The following is a 27,342-nucleotide window of genomic DNA, read 5'->3' as shown; positions in this document are numbered from 1 at the left end:
AATGTGGGTAGGGGAGAATATCCAGGACTTCAAGGTTGGTGAACTGTGTGTCACGCACATGGAGATCAAAGGGTAGAATGGTTAGGAGTGGGGGGTTCCTGGGGTGATTGAAGTTCAATAACAATAGAACTCTCATCTCATCCTCCTTGATACCAACATGCCCTAGAATATCAGCATACCCCTCACTCATTTCAGTGTCTTCCATCTCCTCTGTTTCTCTGAAGATAATTGCAAACTGCCCTGCAATGAATATAATGCTTCTTCACCAAACTTTATGAAAATTGTTCTGACAAAATTAATAGCCAGATCAAAGCAAAAATAATGTCTTCTGTGGTAAGTCTGAACGTTTGCACATAAATCTACCCCATCACTACATGAACAAAATGAAAAAGGCAAGCAAAACTTAAGATAAAAGATGAGCCTGAAGTGCTGGACAACTTCAGTGTCCCAAGATTTTTTATTGCTCAGATTTCTATTGAATAATCACAAAAAAATGTCATTTTGACTTAATAATAAAACAGAAGTAAATGAAGTAACAATGGAAGATGGTTGACTCAGGGTGTTACCTATATGAATATATGAATGCCTCCAATAATGTTCTGGGACTGACATCAAAATCAGATCTGACTTAGCAGTTTGTTTTGCAGCAGCAGTACAATGTAAAGACATAAAATAACTATAGATTGAAAAGATAAATAAATAGTACAAACGTTTTAATAAGGCAGTGTTTGTGGGTTCATGGACTGTTCAGAAATCTGATGGTAGAGCATTCTTGAATCATTGATTCTGGGTCTTCAATTTCCTGTACCTGCTCCCTGGTGGTAATAATGGTTTTCCTATGTGTGAGTTCTGACTCCAGTCTTTTAAGCATTTTCCCTTTGATATCTATTAACCTCTCCACCAGTTCAGGTATCTGAAGTAACATCACAAACATTATTCATTTCATATAATTCACAGAACGTCATTGTAATCTCAGAGACCTAATGATTTTCAATATAAAATTTTCTTTCTATAGCATATATATTTTCTTAATGTTTTGGAATAAAAAATATGATATTATGCTGAGAGTAGTTCTGAACATCTGTGGTGAGACTTTTGAAATTTGCTCATCACAAATCTTTTTATTTTTGTAATCTGATAATAATCAGTATCTTCATGTCCAACTTTTATAATTATTGAAACACGTTCTTTCACATTCTTTGCTGTTTCACACTAAGAAATGTGGTACATCTGAAGTTGGCAGTGAGGTGCCAGTGATTATTTTTATTAGAAACTCCCTATCACAGCTCAGTTTGATAATGTGCTGTTGGTACTCTGTACAGCAGCAGGATTTCCCAAGTCTAGATGACCAGTAGTCACTGGCTGATCAGGTCTCTGCTGTACATGAGTAGAAGCTGGAGTCCTGTACTATTGGATGGTTAGGTTCGAGAACAGATAGTGATGGTTTCAAACCTAACAATAGTGGAAAGGAGAAAGGCATCACAGCCCAGCACTGATCGGAGAGGAATGCTGGTCAGGATTTATGGATCCTAGCACCAATGAATGAGTAGGTGTGAATTCAGGAAATTGTAAAGCTAGTAAATGAATGCTTGACTTGAGTTTGTGTAAGTTCAGTGATGATGGGTGGTCAATTGAGGATGTGTCTTGTTCAGAGTGATTTCATTTCTGATGGGTGGATCATGATGATGTAAATTAGAAGCCGAATTAGGACATCCAATCCACTCCACTACTAAACAGGATCTTTGCTAGTCTGATCGTATCCTCAACTCTACCTCCTTTTTATCTTTGATAACCTTTCATGTCTTTTTTACTAAATGTCTATCTATCTTTGTAATAAAAATGTTCAAACTCTGCTTCCATAGTACTTTAAGAAAGGGTTCACTTCATTTTTGTATTAAATGGGTGACCTCTGATTCAAGATTTTCCTATAAAAAGAAACATTCCTTTCTACATGCTGTTAAGATCCCTCACAATCTTACATGATTCAATCAAGCTATTACTACTTGTCTTAACTCTAATGAATATCAGCTAAATCTATATAAATCACTCATAGTTACATTTTCTCAAAGGATGGCCTTCCATGGTCATTTCCAGGAGAACATATTCCAGGTATTAGTCGAGTAAACCTACTCTGAATCATTTCTCGCAATTGTGGTGGAAGACAGATTGGGAGCTTGGGGCTTGAACCAGGGGTTTATAATTTGGCAGATCTGGAAGTCTGAGCCTGGATTGTAGAGAAGTGATGGCTGGGGCAGCATGGCAATCATGGAGTGGGAGTATTATCTCACTGCCAGAATGAGACCTGAAAGAAGAAATGGCATCTGACAATGTCACCTTACAAGGGACTAAGCTGCCTAATAATTTCCAGGAATGCATACTGCAAGTTTCTTCAGCACTCTAGATGGGATATAATAGGGAAAATTACATTAACCTGTGATTTCATGACAGATGATTTATAGGATAATATGGTTCATCAAGAATTTCTCATTGTGCATTCCACTTTGGAGGGTCTCTATGATTTGACTTGCTGCAGGACTTTGCTTTGACTCACTTCTTGAAGTACTTCAAAACATGGAATCACTTGACATCAAAAATGAGCCGTTCAGCTCGCTAAGTCCACATTGACAATTAATTGCCATTTGCTTTAACACTGCATGAATGTCTCTATCTTTATTCTTCCCTTGTTACCATCAACTCCCTCCAGTTTCAGTCCTGAACTCCGGCATTGTCAATGTGCAGCTTACACGTTCTTCTCAGGAATGCATGAGTTTCGTTTCATGCTCTAGTTTCACATCACATCCCAAAGTGCTGTGGGTTTGTAGATTAATTAGCCTCAGTAAATTATCCACATTATGCAGGTAAGTGTGGATAATTTACAGAGAACATGAAGAACATGTAAGCTCCACATTGAGAATGCCAGAGTTCAGGACTGAAACTGGGATTGCTGGAGCTATACAAGCACAGTATACCAGCCACACCACTGTGCTGCTCAACTCTGTAAGACTATAAGTGGTGTTCAGTCGTAGAAAAAGATCTATCAAAGCTATTTTAAACCATCAACCTACTTTCATATAGATTCAGTGGACACTTTATTAGGTACATCTGTATACCTGCTTATTAATGCAATTACCCAATCAGCCAATCATGTGGCAGTAACTCAATGCACAGAAGCATGCAGACATGGTCAAAAGGTTCACTTGTAGTTCAGGCCGAACATTAGAATGGGGAAGGAATGTAATTGAAGTGACTGACCATGGAATGATTGCTGGTGCCTGATGGAGGCATTTGAGTATCTCAGAAACAGATCTCTTAGGATTTTCATAGACATCAGACTCTAGAGTTTACAGAGAATGGTGTGGAAAAAATAATGCACTGAGTGTCAGTTATGTGGGAGAAAATGCCTTGTTAATGAGAGTGGTTAGAGGAGAATGGCCAGACTGATTCAGACTGGTTTATACATGGTAAATGGCAGGGTATTGAGGAATGCAGTAGAACAGAGTGATCTAGGAATAATGGTGCATAGTTTCCTGAAGGTGGAATCTCATGTGGATAGGGTGGGGAAGAAAGCTTTTGGTATGCTGGCCTTTATAAATCAGAGCATTGAGTATCGGAGTTGAGATGTAATGTTAAAATTGTACAAGGCATTGGTGAGGCCAAATTTGGAGTATTGTGGACAGTTTTGGTCACTGAATTATAGGAAAGATGTCAACAAAATAGAGAGAGTACAGAGGAGATTTACTAGAATGTTACCTGGGTGTCAGCACCTAATTTACAGAGAAAGGTTGAACACGTTAGATCTTTATTCTTTGGAGCACAGAAGGTTGAGGGGGGACTTGATAGAGGTATTTAAAATTATGAGGGGGATAGATGGAGTTGACATGGATAGGCTTTTTCCATTGAGAGTAGGGGAGATTCAAACAAGAGGACATGAATTGAGAGTTAGGGGGCAAAAGTTTAAGGGTAACATGAGGGGGAACTTCTTTACTCAGAGAGTGGTAGCTGTGTGGAACGAGCTTCCAGTAGAAGTGGTAGAGGCAGGTTCGATTTTGTCATAAAAAAAAATTGCATAGGTATATGGACAGGAAAGGAATGGAGGGTTATGGGCTGAGTGTGGGTCAGTGGGACTAGGTGAGAGTAAGTGTTCAGCATGGACTAGAAGGGCCAAGATGGTCTGTTTCTGTGCTGTAATTGTTATATGGTTATAAACTGATAGGAAGGCCAGAATAACTCAAATAACCACACGTTACAACAGTGGTGTGCAGAAGAGCATCTCTGAATGCATAAAATGTCAAACATTGAAGTAGATAGGCTTCTTCAGTTGTCCATCGAATCCGATGATGAATTCCACTCCTTTAATGGTGAGATCTTTGATGACTATACAGTCCTATCCTGGACCCACAAGCTCTATTGCAGGTGGGACATGTATATGTGGTAGTGGTGGTGGTAGTGATGGCAACCATGGCTGCATTTCTCCTGGCTCTCTTCTGCTGTCTTCTGGTTGTTCTTTCCATCTCCAGAATACGAACCCCATCCCTACACAGCTGCTGCCAAGTGTTATGGTCAGCAGCGACATCCTCCAGGTCCTCAGGTCTGATCTTGCACTTCCTTAAAACATTCTTCATCAGATCCTTATAGCGCTTCTTCGAGCTGAGCATCAACCATGAGGTAGTTGGCCGTTTAACACTCTGCGGGGTCGCTGACATGGAGGCATCCTTATCACGTGCCCCAGCCACTGCAGCTGAGGCTGGGTGATCATGGCCTAAGTAGCAGAAAATGGGCCAAGCAGAAGAATTCATGAACATACACTCTGTGCCTCTTAATTAGGTACCTCCTGTCCTAATAAAATGGCAACTGAGTGTAATATTGAAGTAATACTTTATTTGTAAGCATTTTGAAATTGATCTATGCAATATTTTGGCGGCAAACAAATTTAAACAATATTTTCCAGCTTTCTGAATTGATGCAAATGTGGATGCATCCCATGAACAGATTGCTGCCACTGTGTGAGTTGTTAGACATGAGCTTTGCCAGTTCATACAGCAACACAGCGTCATCCTCTCCCCTCTCTTTACCTGCCTCAGCTCCCCACCATCTGGCACCTAAGCAACAGCAAAGCCCCCAAAAAGACTGTGATCTACAGTCTATCAAAAATCACTGTTCACCCAACAGTTTGACATGCCACAGGTTCTCTCTCCCTCTTTCTCTCTCTCTCTCTCTCTCTCTCCCTCTCCCTCTTCCTCTCCCCTCTCTCCTCTCTCTCTCTCTCCTTTCTCTCTCCCCCACCCCCATCATAGTGACAAGGGACACCAACAGCTCACTGTTTCAATGTTACAGTCTGAAGTATCACTTTTATTTTGAGTTTATCAACTCGAGACTTGGCAGCAATCTCACTCACACCATCAAGAGAGAGCATGATTGGTCGAGGGCAGAGGCCTCTGACAGCTGCACCCTCTGCCTCAATGTTCTGATCTCCGGCGGTGCTTCGGCAAGGAAACGGGTCCACAGAGCTGCATGAGACAGCACCCTGAAGTCTCCCAGTCTGCTACTGGAGATATCAGAAACACCACTTGGCAAGGCTCCAAGAGCGGGAACCCACCACCGTGAAGAACTGCAGTTTGAGCACAGCTGTAGCTCTGACAGGACCCCAGCCACCTTCAAAAGGAAAGAGGTGGCATTAGAACGAAGAATTTAAACTGTTTCGCAGATGGACTCAGGGAAGTTGGCCACTGTCGCCCCTTTTATCACCTCCCTTTTTTTCAACTGCAAAAGATTTCACTTCAAAAAGAATGTTGATGTTAATTTTATAACTTTGGGAAAAATCTGCACATTGGCAGCAGAAACCAGAAATTCATGTATATGCAGAATATGATCCATTTAAAATAATTCACAGAAAAGATACATTTGTAGATTTGAACGTGTTATGGAAAAGATAAATTATGAAGTTAGCAGATCACTCCTTGTTCTACTTAGAATCTTTAGTTGATCAGAGGATTGGAATAGTCCTTGCTGGTGAACTAAAGAGGGGTATAGCCATTGATCGCAATCCAAATAGGGATGACATACTTTTGCCTATTGAAAAAAATCATGGGAACAGAGCAGAAAAGATTGAAAACTTATCTCATTGTCAGCAAGAACAAAGATCTAATTATTGAACAGAGAAGGAGGAAACTGGAGGTTCATGAGCCAGTTCCCATCAGAGGATCAGAGGTGTTGAGGGTCAGTAACTTTAAATTCCTCGGTGTTATCATTTCAGAGGACCTCTCCCCCGGCCCAGCACAAAAATGCAATTACGAAGAAAGTGCAGCAGTGATGCTACTTCCTTAGAAGTTTGTGAAAATTCAGAATGTCATCTGTAACTTTAACCGACTTCTATAGATGTGTGATGGAGTGTATATTGACTTTCTTCATTACAGCCTGGTATGGAAGTGTCCATGCCCTTCAGTGCAAAATCCTGCAAAAATGTAGTGGATACAGCCCAGTCCATTATGGGGGTAAAGACCTCCCCACCTCTGCACGAAACATTGTGACAGGAAAGCAGCATCCATCATCAGGACACCCCCCTCCCCACCACCACCACCACCTTGATCATGCTTTAAACTCACTGCTGCCATCAAGATGTAGCAACAGGAGCCCCAGGGCTCACACCACCAGATTCACAAACAGTTATTACCCCTCAACCATCAGGATCAGTCCACTTCACTTGCCCATCACTGAACTGTTCCCACAACCTGTAGGCTCACTTTCAAGGACTCTTAATCTCATGTTCTCAATATTTCTTGTTCATCTATTATTATTATTATTCCTTTTTACTTTCTTTTTGAATTTGCACTCTGGTTGGTTGCCCTGTTGGTGCAGTCTCTCAATGATTCCATCATGACTATTGCATTTATTAAGTATTTCTGCAAGAAAATGGATCTCAGGATTGTATATGGTGATATATATGTACCTTGGTAATAAATTTACTTTGATCTCTGAACAGAACCATCAGGCTTCTGAACCAGAGTGGATAACTTCACTACCCCAACACGGAACTGATTTTACAAATTATGGACTCACCTACAAGGACTCTACAACTCATGTTCTCAATATTATTTATTTATTTGTTTAGTTGGTTGGTTAATTATTTATTCTATTTTGTTTTTCTTTCTGTATTTACATAATTTGTTGTCTTTTGCACATTGGTTGTTTGTTCGTTTATGTGTGTAGGTTTTCATCGATCCTGTTAGTTTCTTTGTACTTGCTATGAATACCTGCAAGAAAACAAATCTCATGGTAGTACATATATATACTTTGATAATACATTTACTTAGAACTTTGAACAAAAGTGGTGGTTGCAATAGAAGACCAGCTATGAGGTTGGCCTATTTCTGCTTCTTTTCCTTATGTTATCAGTAAGTGCAGGAAAAAAAAAGTTGGAAAAAGCCTGTTTTTCCAATGTTTTATTGCACCTGAAGACTATAAGACAAAAGGCATAGGAACAGAATTAGGCCATTTGGCCCATCATGTTGGGTCCATGAAAATTCAGCTGGGAATAGTGCCAGATTATTTATTTGCAGAATCTAATAGCTCAAGCCTTCACTCTTAAATTTTTTTGTTTTGACAGTTATTTGTTATTAAAGTGTGTTAACTTCTTAAATATATTTATTAGGAATTAACCTGCAGAGAGCAAAGATACGGGAAAATAATATTTTGATTTGATGTAACAATTGGATTATCTGTCATCTAAATGCAACATTTGATCATCTGGTTGGCATTATTACCCTCTGACCAGCTTTTCTTGAAATAAGTGGAGCATGATTTTGCAAGCAAATGGAATTTGTAGCTGCTAATATATTGCTGTTCTAATACTGCCAATCAGACAGTGGAATGCAACACGTGACAACAAATTATCCGGCTAGTTTACACCCAGTCAGTTTCTTTCCCACATGACTGTCCAAGGTCAATTTCACTCAAGGCTGTGAGAAGTCTAAAACATTTCTTTATATTTTGTTTGATGTTTTTGGTAGAGAAGATCATTGAGAAAAAAATGGAATGTGAGCACTTTATGATCATAGAAACATAGAAAACCTACAGCACAATATAGGCCCTTCGACCCACAAAGCTGTGCCGAATATGTCTTTATCTTAGAAATTGCCGAGGGTTACCCATAGCCCTCTATTTTTCTAAGCTCTATGTACCTATCCAGGAATCTCTTAAAAGATCCTATTGTATCTGCCTGCACCACCATCGCCAGCAGCCAATTCCATGTACCAACCACTCTCTGCATAATAAAACTTACCCCGACATCGCCTCTGTAACTACTTCCAAGCACCTTAAAACTGCGCCCTCTTGTGGCAGACATTTCGGCGTTGGGAAAAAGCCTCTGACTATCCTCATGATTAATGCCTCTCATCATCTTGTACACCTCTATCAGGTCACCTCTCATCCTCCGTCGCTCTAAGGAGAAAAAGCCGTGTTCAGTCTCAACCTGTTCTCATAAGGCATGTTCCCCAATCCAGGCAGCAGCCATGTAAATCTCCTCTACACCCTTTCTATAGTTTCCACATCCTTCCTGTAGTGAGATGACCAGAACTGAGCACAGTACTCCAAGTGGGGTCTGACCAGGGTCCTATATAGCTGCAACATTACCTCTTGGCTCTTAAACTCAAACCCACGATTGATGAAGGCCAATGCGCGGTATGTCTTCTTAACCATAGCGTTATTGGCATTTCCTAATTACTCATCTCAGTTAAAGATCTGAAGGATTTTTTTTACATGCATTATTTTTTGGTGGTGTTGTTAATTAGGCCAGCTTGAGGTGGTGGTGGTGAGTCATCTGATGGAGGTCATGCCACTTTGCTATTGGGTAGGGCTTTCCAGGATTTAGACCCATTCAAATGAAAGAATGGCACACTAATTCCTGGTCAGAATGCTGTGTAATTTGAAGTTTAATCTGCAAGTAGTAATGTTTCTGTGCATCTGCTGGGAGCAGATGATGTTAGAGCACCTGCTGTGAGAATCTGCATTTTGTACGCATTGTACTGATCATACTGGAGGAAAAAGTGCCTACGAAGCAGAATGGTTTAGAACTTTGAAGAGCAATGCTGATTCAATTAAGTGAAAAGTATTTCATCACATTCTTGATCAATGGTTGAGTTCCTCACTGCCAAATACTCAGCCTCTGACTTAAGACAAAGCAGCAGAGTTATGCTATTTGTCCCATTGAGACTCCTCTGCCATTCTATCGTGGCTCATTTATTATCTCCCTCAACCTCATTCACCTATGTTCTCTCTATAACCTTTAACACCCTAACTAATCAAGAACCTATCAACCTCTGCTTTAAATATCACCAATGACTTGGCCTCCACAGCTATTCATGGCAAGTAATGCCACAGATTCACCACACTACGACTCTGATTTGTTGTTGTACCTACACTATTAGTGGCTGGTCCAGATGAGTTTCTAACTTCAGGATATTGATGTGGGCTCAGCATTGGTCAAATAATTAATTATGAGACCCTTTGATCATTGATCATTCCCTGGCACTTTTTTTTTTGGCACCTGGCACTTGTATATCACAAATATTGCTTTTGCCTTTTATTTGTCTATGTTTGAATGTTTTCTTGGATATTGATGCATCTCAGCATAGACCACTTTATTGACTAAGGAATTAATAACGTACTCACACATTGTGCAATTATAAGTAAACTTTTCCACACACAGTTTTATAAAAGATCAGTGATGAAATAGGAGAATATGTTAGGCTCAGGAAGGTTCCGAAGGAGTTCTTGTATTGATGTCCTGGGGTTTGGAAGATTAATCTTTAACAAGTATGAATATCTTCTTTTGTGAGAGTATGTTTTCTTCTTGTCCATTGATTTCTGATTTATCAGGGCTTAATACTGCTCCTGGTTAAATGTCAGGGAGTCGTTCTCACCCTTCTTCTGAAATTGGGCTCTTTGATTCATGTTTGGACCAATGTTTTCATAATGGCTGGAATCAAGTGTTTTTTGGTGAAACCCAAAGCAGACATTGTTGAGTTATCAAGCCGAGAGTGATTGCAATGCTTTTCTGGAAAAATGAAATAGAAACAGACAATGTAGGAGATACCCAGCAGTTCAGGCAGTACGTGGTGAAACTTGGAATTATCATTACAGATTGATGACTGTTCATCAGAACTGGAGAAATAAGAAAGCAAGTGTGTTTTATGTATAGACAACAAAGAAAGATGGAGAGAACCAAGGAAATCCATCAAAATCAGAGTGACATAAGTGCTATTGGAAATGTCTGTTCTTGAATGCAACCTGGAGGAATACAAGCCAAATTGCTCCAAGCTACCACTTCATAATTATGTACTATTTCACTTACATTTGAGGTTTGATTTTTAATCTTGACTGATTCTCAGTATTTCTTTTCTGATTATAGTAGATAATACCATACAGTACTGCTAGAAAGTTTGTGAACCCTGACGAATTTTCTCTATTTCTGCACAACTATGCCCCAGAATGTGATCAGATCTTCTTGTAACTCCTAAAACTAGAAAAAGAAAACCCATTTAAGTAAATAACACAAAAAGCATTATACTTATTCTCTGATTTATTGAGAAAAATGATCAATATTACCTGCATTCATTGGAAAAAGTATGTGAACCTTTGTTTTCAGTAACTGGTGTGACCCCTTTGTACCACAATAACTTCCAACCAAACTTTTCCAGTAACTGTTGATCAGTCCTGTACATTGGCTTGGAGGAATTTTAGACCATTCCTCCTTACAAAACTGCTTCAATTCTGAGATGTTGGTGGGCTTCCTTGCATGAACTGCTTGCTTCAGCTCCTTCCACAATATTTCTATAGGAATAAGGTCAGAACTTTGACTGCCATTCCAAAACACAATTTTTTTCTTTTTAAATCATTATGTTATTGATTTACTCTTGTCTTTTGGATCATTTTCTTGTTGCATTATCCAACTTCTACTAAGCCTCAGATAATGGACTATTACCCTGTCATTCTCTTGAAAAAAATATCTTGATACAATTTTGAATTCAATATTCCCATGATTGCAAGCTGTCCAGGGCCTGAGGCAACAAAAGAGCACCAAAGCATGATGCTCCTTTCATCATGCTTCACAGTTGGAATGAGGTTTCGGTATTGTTGTGCAGTGCCCTTTTCCCTCCAAATATAGCAGTGTGTGTTTCTGCCAAGTTCAACTTTTGACTCACCTGACCACAGAACATTGTGGAACATCCAGGAGGTCTTTTGCAAACTTGAGATGTGCAGAAATGTTTTTTTTTGGAGAGCAATGGTTTCCTCCGTGGTGTCCTTCCATGAACTCCATTCTTGTGCAGTGTTTTTCTTCTAGTGGGGATATGAACAGAGACTTCAGCAAGTTCTAGAGATTTCTGCAGGTCTTTTGCTGTTACCCTTGGGTTGTTTATCACCTCCTTCAGCATTGCACGTTGTGTTCTTGGTGTGATCCTAGGGAGAGTAGAAACAGACTGAATGTCCTCCATTTGTTGACAATTTCTCGCAATGTGGACTGATGGACACTCAGGGCTTTTGGAAATGCTTTTGTAGCCTTTTCCAGTTTGATGTATCTTTGCAATTTTTCTTCTAAGGTCCTCTGAAAGTTGTTCTGAGTAAGGCATGGTGCATATAAACAGAACTTTCTTGAGAAGAGCAGGCCCTGACAATAATCTGACATTGTGTGTCTTTTTTTATAGGGCAGGGCACCTCTACAACCTGCATCTCTAATCTCATCTCATTGATCAGAAAACCTGACTCCAAATAGATTTTGTAGCAGGCATTATACCCAGTGATTCACATACCTTTTCCAACAAATACACATAATATTGGATCATTTTTCTCAATAAATAAATAAACAAGTAACACGCACACAATGTTGGTGGAACACAGCAGGACAGGCGGCCTCTGCCAGTGATGCCTCTTTAAATAAACAAGTGTAATTTTTTTTGCTATTTATTTAATTGGGTTCTCTTTATTTAGTTTTAGGAGTTGCATGGAGATCTGATCTCATTTTAAGTCATATTTATGCAGAAATTGAAAAAATTCTACAGGGTTCACAAAGTTTCTATCACCACTGCCTTCTCCTGAATGTTTGTTAATTATAATTGATCTGTCTGATGGAGGAAGATGAAGAAAGCAGAAAGGAGAATTTTTAAAAAAATACATGCGGGATCTGTGAGATGCAGAATCTAACTATTTCTGAAAATCTGAAATATAGGTAATACTGGATATATTTCACATATCTGAAATATAAATGTGAATAATCTACCCGTGTATTCTGTAAGGTTTGGGGACTTGGTTATTTTGATATCTTTGTCTCTGTGAAAGTGATCTTGTAGAAAGTTGTATGAACTGTGATTCAATCACCTAATCATTGTATAAATCTAGAGTACATTTTTGTGAGTACTTAAACCATAATTGCATTTTTGTATCTATTACTGTCAATTTATAGAGAGAATGGTATGTCAGCATTTTATTACTTTATTTATTCCTAAACATGTTTCTGTTACGTTTAGACAATCATAACCATTCCTTTCAGCTAACCTGTCACATTTGCAAGTGATTTAATTGTAGGGTCAAGTTATTTCATTTCAGTAAAAACAAATAATTCTTCCAGTCAAAGCATTATAATGCTGGAAAATTTATTTTCCCACAAAATTCTAACAATCTGAGATAATGTTGATTTCTAGAAATTTCATTCCAAGTATTGCAGTATTCAACAAATTTAGTGGTGTTAAAAAGTGAATAAAAGATATTCTGTTCTTTAGATTTTTAAAGTTAATTCCTTATATTAACATCAAAATAAGTTAATACAGAGCCGGAATTTCCACAATAAATATATTTCTGTGATATTTGGCTTGAATTGCTATTTTAAAGTCACAGTCCAGTCTTATTTTCTACATTTCTACTACATAACACAGACACTGGCATGATCAGACATTTTTATTTGTAAAGTGAAAAGCTTTTTGATGTAATGTGAATTTATTGTTGCACAAACTTAGTGGTATATAGGACTATTTTCTGTGTTTTAATGAATAGTAAGACATAAATTTGTGAAATATTTTTTGTTATATCTGCTTTATTGACTGTTCTAATTTTGTTACGTTTTCTGGAACAATATGGTAAGTCATGAATGGGCACAATTTTATACAAAACACATTTCTCTTTAGCTTTAAAATGAAATGAGATTGAAGAAGAAATTTGGAGATCTCTGCCTTTAACCTTTATCTGCTTTTAGCGATAACATAACGCTAGATTACTGGGTGTACGTGCACTTCAGCATGAATGCTTTTTTGTTTAAAACAAACTGTGAGACAGTTACATTTCCTGAGACTTGTTAATCAGAGAGCGCCAGGTGCATGATGTCCTCATTATCTCAGCAGAGAAGAATGAAGAAAGTTTGCAGAGAATTCTAAATGAAGTGCAGCAGCTTAGTAAGTTTTAACAACTTGGTATTCAGTAGCCATTGATATTGATTCTTAAGCATTTCTTCTTGAATTTAAAAAAAACCTTTATCTTTAGCTATTCAGTTATACATCACTACAACAAATGGATAATATCTGAGAGGACCACAAATCATATTGCACTGCACTACTACCTCACAATTATGCATAAAATCGTTTACCTTGGAATTTAGTTTTAACCATACTCAATATTTCTCAATCCATGCTAATGATCATGCATAATCTCTAAACTTCCTTCACCTATCTTCGTTTCATAGCTTTTTGTACTTTATAAGCAGACTTCATTTTTTGTCTAGCATATTTTTATTAGGAATTGTGATAGCTATCTCTTGGAATATATTATTTTCAAAATTTTGGGTTATTCGTTGCTGAGGTCCACTGTATTTGTTGCATTTAATGTCACTAATCTGCAGGCTGCCTGTTGAAGTATATTATTAATGTGGTAGTGTACTGCAAGGAATGAAAGTTTTGTTTGACAGTATGACACAATAGCATTCAGCTAAAGCAAGGCACAATGTATTGGATATTATTAACTAGGACCCTTACACTGAAAGGCCTTTATTGTGGAGGATTGGGACTTTAAAGTAATAATTGAAGGGTTACAATCAGCTGCTGTGGATCATTGAAGAAGGGGTCAAGAGCTCAGACAAAGAGATTGTGGAGAAGTTGAGCTGAGAGACCAGCAAATAGTTTGAGAACTCAGACCTGGAGTTCAACTCCAGACTCAGGCTAGTATATTATTAAGTGGTCCAGGGCAAGGATCAGGCAGAAGATTGGCAGTGCAGTTAAGCATGAACTGATGTGGTGGAAAGCAAAAAATAGAAAGAGCAGGTAAAGGTATATTATTAAACTGCCTGAGGTATCTGTGGCACAGGATGCCATGCCTGGGATGCACAATGAATAATGTTGAAGCAGATTTCTTAAGCACTGTGATGAAAAAGTGGCTTACTGTTACAGAGTGTCATCCCAATAAGGTGCCTCTCGAGGGAAAATGACTTCCTTGTGACTGTGCCAAAAAAGGCACAAATTGGTAAACTGGATCAGTAAATTGTTAAATTGGTTTATTATTGTCACATATACTGAGGTACAGTGGAAATCCTGTCTTGCATACCATCCATATAGATCACTTTATTACAGCACTGCACTGAAGTAGTAATACAAGATAAAACAATAACAGAATAAAGTGCAACAGTACAGAGCAAGTCCAGTGCATGTAGACAATAAGATATAATGTCACAGCAGTTCTTGAATTTGGTGATATGTGCTTTCAGGCTTTTGAATCTTTTGCTCATTGGGGTGGGAGAAGAGGGGTGGTGGGTGAGGTCTTTGATTAATGGTGGCTGTTTTACTGAGGCAAAAAAACTGTAGACAGAGTCCATCGAGGGGAGGCTGGTTTCTGGGATATGCAAAGCTCTGTTTGCAGCTCTCTAAACTTTCTTATAGTCATGGGCAGAGTAGTTGCCTCACTAAAATGTGATTCTTTTGGAAAGGATAAGTTTGATAAGGGTCAAAGGGACTTGCCAAATTTCATTAGCCTACATGGTGCCAATGTTAACAGCTCTCATTAAAACTATATTAAATTCATGTATGCCATTCCTCCAGCTTTATTTAATTTTCCTGGTGGTTTTTAAGGTGATATCAGATGTATCTGTCAATTATCTGAAAGCTGTGTTTACCAACATTTAAAAAGAACAGAAATTTCTTACAATGTTTGCTAAAATAGTGCAGACTTAAACCATAACTTATCAAATCAATATACAGGGATATTGAATGATTTTGTGTAGGACGATAATGGAAATGATTTGTTAGAAACAGTTATTGGTGCACTTGAAGCTGTGCTTTATGGGAATAAATAAAGTCAACTATTTTACGGTCAGCTATCATTGCACCACTTCCATACATTGCCCTCGGAAATTGAATTTCATTATTTGAATGATTCTGTCACTTGGCCAGACAAGATTTCTCAATGAAATATTAATTATGTATCTATTTTGGTATCTGAATAACTCTTACAAAGAATAAAATATTTTAACATGTTTTCATATTCATGTTTTAGGAAACTAGAGTAGAATTTCCCTGTTTTTTCTCTCTCTGGTAGATTTGTACACTACGTTTATCAGACCACAGTTTAGGACCTATATACATTTCTGGTCACTGTACTACAGATATGACATTTTTGCAGAGAAATCATGTTGTCCCCAAGACTAGGTAACTGCAGCTTATGGGAAAGATTGGATAAACTAGAGTAAGTATATTTTTCTTTAAAACAGACAAGGTAGAAGGAAGAGGTAACCGAGGTGTATAAAATTAAAGGGTTTAGTTAAAATAGTAAGGAATCAGAATCAGATCTATTATCTCTATGACATGAAATTTATTTTTTTGTGACAGCAGTACACAACAAGACAGAAAAAAGGTACTACAATTTATAATTTTAAAAAGTGCAAAAGCAGAATACTCTTATCAAATTGGTCAAAGTGGCAAAGATTTAAAGACATTGGTAGAAAATTTTAAAGGATGAATTTATTTCACCTGTAAAGACCGTGAAGACAAATGCCCTAGTCATATTGGAAATGCATTTGATGAGCTGTTGTCTTCAAGTATACACACCTTGTATGCTCAGTAGCTCAGATGGACACTTTGGACCATAGGCCTCCAACTCTTGTCAGAACCTTCTACGATTCTGAAATATTATGATTGTTTTGCTGACTTATGACAACTCATTGAGAAGGGTATGGCACAAGACCACAGATTATTATGGATAAAGTAAGCTTTGGTGAGTTGTTTTTTTAATGTATCCTGTTTTATATTTCTGCAAATCATGGTGTAATTGTGCAGTAAAATCTATGTCTGGTAAGCTGAGGTTACTACAAAAATCAAAATGGAACCAAACACATTAGATAGTGAAGAAAGGGCCATAAGTATTTTAGAATATTGCATTAATCCATCTGTTTATTTAGAGATGTAGGAACTGGATGTTGGCTCATTGTGTCCAAACTAATCATGTAATGGGAGGTAAGGATTCTGAGAACATGCTAATCCTTAACAAAACACAGTCCACTATGTAAACACAAAAGGCTGAACCACTCGCAACCAATGTTCTGTCAGAGGCTGTGAGTGAATACTTCATCACAGCTTCCTGAATAATTCCTCCAACATCTCAGAGACCAGTTTTATTCACTTCTGGTAATACCTAAGAATGGATATAACAAAGCGGAGAGAACCAGACAACATCCTACTTCTTGTTTTCAGAGTTGTATCCTACTTGTGGTTCTGAAAACTTGAATTGCATATGTGTTTAGTCAATCGGTTCATGTACAGTTCAAATATTGGCAATTCATTTCCCAATGCAGAAAACTACCTCTTTTCACAAAAAGGTCACATCTGATCTGGCTAATTATTGCAAAGTCAATCTACTCTCAATCATTAGCAAAGATATGAACAATGTCATTCACAGTACTAGCAAGCAGTATCTATTCACCAATACCCAATTTGAGTTTTGTCTGTATCACTTGGCTTTAGACTTCATTATAAACTTAATCCAATCATGCAATGAATAATTAAGTGAGTGTTTAAACAAAAACATTCCCTTCAAATACTCTTTAAAACATCTTCTTCTCATCTAAAACATTTACCTTTTGTTTCTAGCACATCTATCACGGGGCATGGAAAAAAAATTATCTACCCTATAATACTCTTATAATACTTCTATCAGATCATCCCTGAGCTTTCTTAACAAAGCCCAGTGTAAGCAACCTCTTAATGTCACCAAGTTCCTGCAGTCAAGCCCACATACTGGTGAATGTCCAGTGCACTTCCAATACTGTGGCACCAAATTACACAATACTTGTGTGATCTTACCTGTGTTTTATACAATAGCAGCATGACATCCCAACTTTTATATTCTGTACGTAATATATCCCTTCCTCTTACCATTAGTACATTGCAACTGCAATGTGTACCATCTACAGACAACACTGCAGTTACTCACCTAAGCTACTTAAGGAAAAAAATGTGAAAAATTCAGGAGTGCGTAGGCTTCTGTCAACAGTGGTGGAGTGGTGTGAATTGGTGCTTCATTAAACAGAACTGGTGTGCCATTGAACAGACATTTAACATAGAACTCTGTGATTCTGATGTGGTAATAGAGAAATAAAACACTGGCGGAATGCCAATGAAACTGAAGAGAATATTTCTGCACTATTGAATAGGGAACTTCAGCATTATCTGTGCTTTGTGGTGTCTTTCGAATTAAATCCTTGCAGTATAAAATTACATTGAGCAAATAAATAATTAGTTTCCTGTTGTAAAGGGAACACTTGTGCCTATTCATGACAAACAATGTATGTACTTTTGGTACTTCTAATTAAATGTGATATACTGTGCATAAACCCTTATTTTGTTTGTAGACTAGCGTAAGATAATGATTAAATATAGCTGCAACTTTTACTAATCTTTTTTCTCAAGTATTTTATGTAATCTCTCGAGTTCAAGTGTAATAAAATATGTTGTCTAAACTGAATTCACAAACCTAATAATCCATTGCCATATTGTTATGCAGGCAAGGGTCCAGAAATGCTTTATGCTGGACAAAATCTCAATGATAATGAATGGCACACAGTCCGTGTGAGTCGCCGGGGAAAGAATTTGAAGCTGATTGTGGATGAATTACAACCCGTTGAAGGTAATAAAAGCTGTTGTGGATTCGTGGCTTTCAGATGCATTTTAATGTGTCAACATAATTCTTAATTGTAGACCATGACCACTTTCCGGGAAAGTCCTTTATTTTAACTGGAAAACATTTATAGCTCTTTTCAATGTAGCTGATCAAACATTTAATTTATAGTTGATGTACCTCCAAGTTTGTAATGGTTAGTTGGCAAATGAGGTTAACATGTACAACAGCCTCTGAAGTTGTCAAAGTAAGAACATTGCATTATCCTGTAGAGATGCTGTGAGTTGTAACTTTGGATCCAGTTACAGGGTTGGTCATACTGTATATGACAGCTATTTATCCATCTGTCTACTCCAGTTAATCCTGAAAGTCAGTTTACTTTGTTGTGTTACTTCAAATGAAAACATGTCCGAGTTTGTTCCTTCTACTAGAATGCACAGCACTGCCCTGAAGGTTTGGTAATGTTTCCATTGGCAAAACCCCTGCTTTTCTCTCTCATGCTGACAGCCTTCCTGTTCCTACTGTTGACACATTGTAAGAGGCCTTCCTTTTGTTTCAGGGCATATAGCCATGACCACAGTGATGATATAATCTAAATCCTGGCCTTTCAGACCCATAGCTTCTCCAGACTGTGCTGCAATTTGCATACTGGCATAACTGGTCCACAGCAGATGCTATTTCGTTTCATCTTCACTCAATCCTGGAACATCTGGACAGCAAAGATGCATATATCAGGATGCTCTTTATCAACTACAGCTTAGCATTCAATACTATCATACCCTCAAATCTAATCAATAATCTTCAAGACCTTAGCATCAGTACCTCTTTGTGCAATTGGATCCTTGATTTCCTCATTTGCAGATCCCAGTCAGTTCGAATTGGTAACAATGTCTCCTCTGTAATCTCCATCAATGCAGGTACACTAAAAGGCTCTGTGCTTAGCACTCTGCTCTGCTCGCTTTACACTTAGGAGTGCATGATTAAACACAGCTCCAAAAGCCATATTTAAGTTTGCTGACAACACCACTGTCATTGGCCAAATCAAAGGTGGTGAGAAATTAGCATATAGGAGAGAGATTGAAAATCTGGGTGAGTGGTGCCACAACAACAACTTTTTATTCAATATCAGCAAGACCAAGGAGCTGATTATTGACTTTTGGAGGTCCATGAGCCAGTCCTCCTCAAGGGGTCAGAGATGGAGAGAATCAGCAACTTCAAACATTAACTTTAAATGATAACGGTGTTATCATTTCAGAGGACGTGTCCTGGGCTGAGCACATAATTGCAATTATGAAGAATGCACGGTAGAGACTGTATCTCCTTGGGAGTCTGCAAGCATTTGGCATGACATCTGCAGTTTTACTTTAACTAACTTCTACAGATATGTGGAGGTGAGAATACTGACTGGCTGCATTACAGCCTGGTATGGAAACACCAATGCCCTTGAACAGAAAGCCCTACAAAAAGTATTGGATATAGCCTAGTTCATAATGGGTAAAGCCCTCCCAACCATTAAGCACTTCTACATGGAGCATTATTGCAGGATGGCAGCATCCATCATCAGTAAACCCCACTACCCAGGTCATGCTCTCTTTTTGCTGCTGTCATCGGAAAAAAAGGTACAGGAGCTTCTGGACTTTAACCACTCGGTTCAGGAACAGTTCTCTCAACGATCAGGATTTTCAACCAGATGAGATAACTTCACTGAACTTCGCTTGCCCCATCACTGAACTGTTCACACACCAGTGTATTCACTTTCAAGGACTCTTCATCTCATGTTCTCAATATTTATTGCTTATTTATTGTTTATTATTTTTTTCTTTTGTACTTGCACAGCTTGTTTTTTTTGCATTCTGGTTGTTTGTTAATTCTATTATGGTTATTGGATTTATTGAGTATGCCCACAAGAAAATGAATCTCAGGGTTGTACAAATTTACCTTGAACATTAATGGTTGCCGTGGACCTTTCGCATTAAGTCAGTAGCTTTTTACCAGCCCTGTTGTTGTCTCTGATGAACATCTTGCAGGAGTTGTAGAGCCCACTAAAAGGTTCAACAAATGAATGCTGTAGCTGATTTGTTGATACTTCTATATAAAGCAAATAGACTTATCAATTTTGATTTGAAAAATTGTATTTAGTTTTGATTTTTACTTTGCATTGTGTTCTAGTGGACATGGTGATTGGGAGGAATACAAGAAGTAAAGATGTAAGACTGCGAGTGAATGGGTTGGGTCCATTGTAATTGGTCCCCATGTTAGGTGTTCACAGACAAATCAGTCTGAAAATGACTGTATGGGTTACCCATTCTTCCTCTTCCTCTCATTCTTCAGCTGCTCATCATATAGCAGTGCTCACACGCTCTTGTGGGTGAATTGAAGTGACAGTGAATCTCAGCAGTTTCTGGGCCATATACCTATGGCTACTTTAGATCAGAACACCTTGGCGTGCTCCATCACTTTCCATGTGCTGCATGCTTTTGTTGTCTGCATTCCTGGGCACATGCACACATGGTATCAGTTAACTCAGGTTTGAAATGAAGAGCATGTAACTTGTGTGATCCAGCAGCTGCCAATTGTTTTCTTCCAATGGCTCACATGAATGTAGTATGACTGCTTCCAAATGAAGTCATTGGAACTGCACTCAAATCAAAGCAGTCCACTTCTGGTCAGCCATCATTTGACTACTCATCCAGTGGAATCTCTTCTATTCCTCACACATGGGTGCCAGCAATACAATATACATGCAATAATTGGATCTTGTCCCAATAGAAATGTGTGTAATCGTTGAAAAGTCATTCGTTTACTCTGCTTTTTGTTTTCTTGGGGGAGGGATATGTAATTAGTTTTCTTCCAACAGAGAGCATTACTGACTCTTTCATGCAATGGTATTCAGCAAAAACATAATGTTTCAAGTATCCTCAGCAGAGTTCTAAGGATCATTGAAGTTCACAGTCACCTGGAGTTTCACTGGTTGTGTGACCCTTGCCCTGCTCGGGGTTTAGAGTGGTAATGGTAACTAATGGCTTTCTTCTATAAGTACTCTATCACTAATGTGTAAGTAGTATGTAAACCATTCCTTGCTAGAATTCAAGTTGAAAAATTACTCTTTTGGAACATCCAAGGTCGCTTCCTGGGAGCTGTTCCGCCTCCTCCTCCCTCTTCCAACAACATATTCAGCTCTTGGCATATTCTGCTTGTAGTATATCCTGCTGAGACTGCTATCTATTTTGTATTCTAGAGGCATACGTATGTGGGTGCAGCTATTGCTATTTTTTTTTTGCAATCCTTGAAGTCAGAGAAAATCTCTGCAGATTCCTGAAAGCTTCAGCATAGTTGAGCTCTAATATACTTGTGCTGACTTCAAATAGGAATTCCATGATGCCTGACATCAGGACCTTTTGACTCTCCCAAGCATTGATGCCCACAGCAAAAAAAGTGTTCAGCATTTCTTTCACCGATAATCACTGCACGTACCTGAACTTTAGTTTAGAACCAGTTCAGCATCCGTGGCACCAAACTGCATGTCCTATGGAATCAGATTTTGCAGGCGATGTATTTTAGGCTTTAAATTCATAAATTAACTTTATTGCAATACTTTTGGGTAATTTAAACCAATTCCATGATCATTGATTTCTTTTACTCCAGATGATGTACCTCCATACTGTTCCCAGGCCATTTTTAATCGGCAAACGTTTTGATAGCCGCATCTATCAACGCTATTGTATTTTTTTTTGTCAGGAGTTAATATGATGCTCCAGTTTTAGCCTAAATGACAGCACATTGTCTCCTTTTGAGCTTTCTAGAATAGACCCTTTAATTTCCAGCTTTAATAGAGTGTTCTGTTTAATAGAGTTGTTCTTAATTAATACACACAAAATGCTGGAGGAACTCAGCAGGGCAGGCAGCATCCATGGAAAAGAATAAACAGTTGACCTATGTGCCAAGACCCTCCATCAGGACTGGAGGAAAGAGATGAGAAGTCAGAGTAAGAAGTTAGGGTGAGGGGAGGAAGTTTGTAATTAGTTCTTTTGTATGGAAAGGCCGGGAAGGCAGCTCAGAAAACCACAGAAGCTGCTATTACAGTTAAAATGGCCTGAGATGGCAGTTTTTTTCTCCCTCTCTCTGTTCAGTTCATACATTTCCCTATTGTAATGCCACACATTATGTAAATTAGCCAAACAGCTCATCAATATCTAGGATTTTCCTGGATCCTCGGAGGACCGATTATTATTGATGTCCTGCTCTGGGATAATGGTAAATAGGAGAGGAGTGCTGTTTAATGTAAAATATAGGCTTCCCTTGGTGAGACCTGAAGGAGCAGCAAGAACCTTACTCAGAATAACTAATTGTCTGCAACTACAGAGAATCACCACCTCCTCACCCACAGGCACATTCAGCCTCCCAAAATAACTCAACTCATATTAGGAAGATTGTCCTCCTGTGCACTGCATGACGTTGGCTTACTTAGAGCCAACTAAAATGTTCTAGAGGTAGAGAAGGTGGCTGAGGGAAGCAGTTCCTATTAGGATGAATGACGCCTAGTCACTGAAAACAGCCAAGTTCACTTGGAAATTGAAGCCCATCTTATTAATTTAGTTGGGTAGTAATCAGTAATCACCATTTGTCTCATGAAATTGGAAATACTTATTGAATGCTATTTATGGAAAGAAAAAAGCATAGCATGACCTCATTACTGCTCTTGGTGTTCTGGATTCCAGAATTCAATGTTGGCGCTGTCTGTACGTTCTCCCCATGAACCATGTATGTTTTCTCTGGGTGCCTTGGTTTCGTCCACAGTTGAAATACATACTGGTTAGTACGTTAATTGGTCATTGTAAATTGTCCTGTGACTAGACTAGTGTTAAATGGGTGTGTTGCTGGGCGGTGAGACTCATTGGAGCGGAAGAACCTGTTTCAGACTGTATCTCTAAAGAAATAAAGAAAAGTGGATAATTGTCCATTGCAGCTTGCAATACAGAAATGGAAAACTGAATTGAACTTAATTTATAAAATCTAATAGTTAACAATGTGGACATGCAGGCATTGGTGAAGCAATGAACAATGTCATTGACAGTTTACAGATACTTATTTACAATTACATTTTGGGAACTCTCAGAGGAAATTAAAAACAAGTGAAAAAACAAGAGAATTCTTTAGGCTACATAAGCAGGTTTCAAATTATACATTTTAATATTTCCAGTTAAAAAGTTTTTGTGAAATGTCTGCACAGTAACAGCTATGGAAGTTATTTAATGAGTTTTTGAGTATTTAGAATGTTCCAGGATCCTGAAAGGATTTTGATGGACTAAAATATTTTCATTAATTATAGTGAAATAATTAATTCCAATGATGAAGAAGAGAACACCAGTGTATTTTCTAGTTCCTATTTTCTACCCCTGTCAGTGCTCTATTAATGAGCTATACATGAACTCTTTTAGTCAGCCCTGCTGTTCAGGAGCATAGTATATTTATTTCTTATGCAATTGAACTAAAACATGAACAGAATTTGAAATATTCTCAGATTCTGCCCAACTGTGAACCTCTGGCTGTTGGTTCTTGTTAATTTGACAATGAAAATCATTATAAATCTTAGGGGGTAGCTGGGCTTTCTCCGATTGAAATTAGTCATCATCTCCCACTTCAAGAGGAAAATAACATTGATGCCAGGTGTCTGCCTCTGGCTGTAAGTTGTGCTGTTCTTAGTCCATAAGGGAACCAAATACTTCATTATTTAATTAGATGCAACTAGAATTGAAGTTAAGAGCATCTCAGTTTTGACATTAGTATGATGAACCAGACTAGACATGCCCAATGTCCTCAGCCTGAATTCATTGATGTCCAGTAGCACTTGTAGCTTCCTTTGTGCTAGGTGTAGGTCAAGTCAATAGAGAATATAGTCCCTGATTTTGACTCATTTCAAATTTATAAAGGCTGTCGATATCATATTTTGATGTTGAGTCCCATTGCTCTCATTTTACCTTTCAATGGATTTTTTTTGTCCAGGTTTTGATCAAAGGAAATTTTATTTATTTACTTATTGAGATACAGCAGCCTTCTGGTGTTCCAAGCTGTCCCACCCCTCAACCCCCGATTTAACCCTAGCCTAATCACGGGACACTTTACAATTACCTACTAACCAGTAAGTCCTTGGACTGTGGGAGGAAACTGGAGCATCTGGAGGAAACCCACATGGTCACAGGGAGAATGTACAAAGTCCGTACAGTCAGTGGCAGGAATTGAACCTGGGTCGCTGATGCTGTAAAATGCTGTGCTTACCGCTATGCTACCGTGCTGCCCTTGTCATGGAATAATCAGAAATGAGTGTCATTGAATGAGCAGTAATTGCCACTAGAAAGCAGTGTCTGCAGCTACTTCTACAATTGTGCTGAATGAAAGTAGACAGATGGATTGTAATTGACTAAAATGGTGATGTCATTCCTGGGCAAAATTCCATATTATCAGGCAAATGCCAGTGTTGTACATCTACTGGAAGAGTTTGGCTTCAGGCTCAGGTGTTTCTGTAGCATATTCTTCATCATTAGAACTGGGATATTGCTTGTGTTCACATCCTTTATGTATTCCAAACACGCTGATATTTCCTCACAACAATCAATCAATCAATCAAGTCCGGAGTCGGTCATAATTGAGAGTGGAAATGTTATTGTAAAAGATACATCACCATGTGCAAATGACTGTTCCAGTTATATTGTTGCTGACAGTCATGCAGTACTTCAATTCACCATCTATGTGGAAGATACAAATACCCTTGTTTCTTTTTTACTCTTTAATATTTTCCAAAATAATTCTGTAATCAGATTTATACATCCGGTGTCTTCCCTCTTTATGCACAAACCTTGAACTAGGAAGTCCCCCTTACCTTCTCTGGGCTATTATATCACAAGTCAAAACCATAATTCAGGTCACTGAGCAAAGCACCTCTTATCCTGTCAAACTTCTTGTGGTTCAGCAGAGAGCAATGGATAGATAGATACATTAATGATCCCAAAGGAAATTACAGTCTCACAGTAGCGTTACAAGTGCACAGATATAAATATTCGAAGAGAAGTAGAAGGAATAAAAAATAAATTACCTCCAACAGTGTAACAGGAAGGGGGTCATCACTTGCCCAGTTGTAGGTTGACTCATGATAGAACCTAATGGCCAAGGATAAGAATGACCTCATATAATGCTCTTCGGAGTTGTCTTAGTCTATTACTACAAGTGCTCCTCTCTGCTCCTCAGGAACTAGCAGCAACTCTGGCCCTTCTTGTACATTTTGGGCAGAGGTCCTTCAGCAGGACTTCAAAGACACTGTTGGACTTGCTGCACTCCACCAGCATTTTGTTTGTGTTGCAAACAGACCATGTGGTGGCTCTGGCTTACGTCAGCATTGAAGTCCTCTGTTGTGCCTCTCACGAGAAGCATGTGACTTTTCAACTCAGAGAGTAATAACAGTGTATTTTCTGGCCTTGTTTAATCATTTACATAGTCATGTTAATGGCTGAAAACTGTTATTTTTTATGAAATATGTTATTTTTATTTCAAAATTATAATTTTTAAATAGATGTAATCAAGTCCCAAACTTAACTAAACTGAATCCCAAGTGTAATTTTAAGCACCATGATTAGTTGGTAACTTAAACAACTATTTGACAGCATTTGAAAATTTGCAGTGCAGTAAGATATTATGTTGTGGCAAGAGAAGGTATCTCTTTTTCATTGCGAAGAACAACTTAAGAAGTGCTCTGTTAGGCATCTATCCAAGCAATTCTTGCCACCTTGCTCAATGTTGTAATAAAACTAAGATCCAAATTCCCAAAGTTATTTCATGACTGCAAGTCATTTGTCATGCAGCAGTCATAGCCTGTTCAGTGATGATTAATGGCCTCGGGATAACCAAGTGGCCTTCATAATTGTGGGCAGCTCTGCTCTGCAATTATCTCAGTCCCACCATTGCATTACTTGATATGGTCCTCCTGTCATTTGTTTGCTTTGCATAGGGAGACACCACTTGTTGTTCAATGGAGTAGACTGAATGGGAACAGAAGATTACAGAACATCAATAGAAATTGGCAAGAATTCGTCTCAGTTTGTGAAAAATAAATTTCATGTTGTGCAAGGATACAGCAAAGTAATATCTGTGGATTAGTGAGGATTCAGGTGGAAAATGGAAGTGTGATCTTCATTAACATTTCATCTCATTTTCCTATTGGTTAGTGCCTTTGGTCTGGACAGTCTCCAGACTCTAAAGCGTTCATTGAATGAAAGGGAAGAGTGGGCAGCTTATTTTATGCCTGAATGTTGAATGATTACACCCAGTGCTCTTCCTGCCAGCCCTGGAGGGCACAGTGTCCTGGTGAACAGATGCAACATTCTACTAATCTCTATTATAGGATGTAGAAAGAAAAATATGAAAATTAAATGCTGTTCCCCCAGTTTGCTTCACACCCAAATTTCATTCCTTTCAGAGATTTCACTCAACCACAGCAGTGTGAACATGCCAAAAGATTTCAGTAGAGTACATACCACTGACAGTGATACTGATGCAGAGGCTGAGAGATCCCTGACTCCAGTGGGAAAACGAAGGACCAGCATGCAAACACTCAAGATGATCAGGGGCTCAGTGACAAGCCACCTTTCCACTGAAAAGAGGAGGTGTACTGGCAGCACCTCCCTGACACTGACATAGGCAAACTGGCAGAAGGATAATTGTACTTCATCCAGTTTGGAAAATAGACACTGAAATTCCACATGCCAGTGTTTGCTCATCCAGGGATATCTGAAAGATATTGTCCTCAGAAGTTGTTCAAAATTCCCTGGTCAAAACATCAACTGGTGCAAAATAACAAAGGAAATAGGAGCAGGCACCTCAATCCTGCCCTATCAGTTAATTTAATTGTGACTAATCTGCACTGGCCTCAATCTTATTCTCTGCCAGTTCCCCTTAACTCTCAATTCCTTAATCTTTGAAATATTTATCTATCTTCCAGGTCTTGGAAGTAGGATATTTGTATCACAGGAAATATTTACAACAGGGGTATAAGATATTTAGTTCTAATCTGAAAATTAGTAGAACACTTATATCTGTCTAAATTCCACTCACTTGTAGTCTGTCTTTACATGTAGATAAAATCCATCTTTTTAAACTTTTACTGAAATGAATGGTATTAAATTTCCCTACATTAAACTGAATTTGCCAGGTTTT

General features: G+C 38.4%; 1 protein-coding gene across 12 annotated transcripts in view; it reads left to right on the top strand.

Moving 5' to 3' along the window:
* The window catches only part of nrxn1a (neurexin 1a), a 1,527,797-nt gene that overhangs the window by 789,499 nt on the left and 710,956 nt on the right, over positions 1-27,342 (top strand). For all 12 annotated transcript variants that reach the window (XM_059985909.1, XM_059985911.1, XM_059985919.1 and 9 more), the window contains one exon: positions 18,025-18,147. In XM_059985909.1, the coding sequence (XP_059841892.1) occupies positions 18,025-18,147 (123 nt within the window). The remainder of the gene's footprint in view (positions 1-18,024; positions 18,148-27,342) is intronic.

Source organism: Hypanus sabinus, chromosome 12 (genome assembly GCF_030144855.1).
Source record: "Hypanus sabinus isolate sHypSab1 chromosome 12, sHypSab1.hap1, whole genome shotgun sequence".
NCBI lineage: Eukaryota > Metazoa > Chordata > Chondrichthyes > Myliobatiformes > Dasyatidae > Hypanus > Hypanus sabinus.
This window is presented reverse-complemented; position numbering and strand designations above follow the sequence as displayed.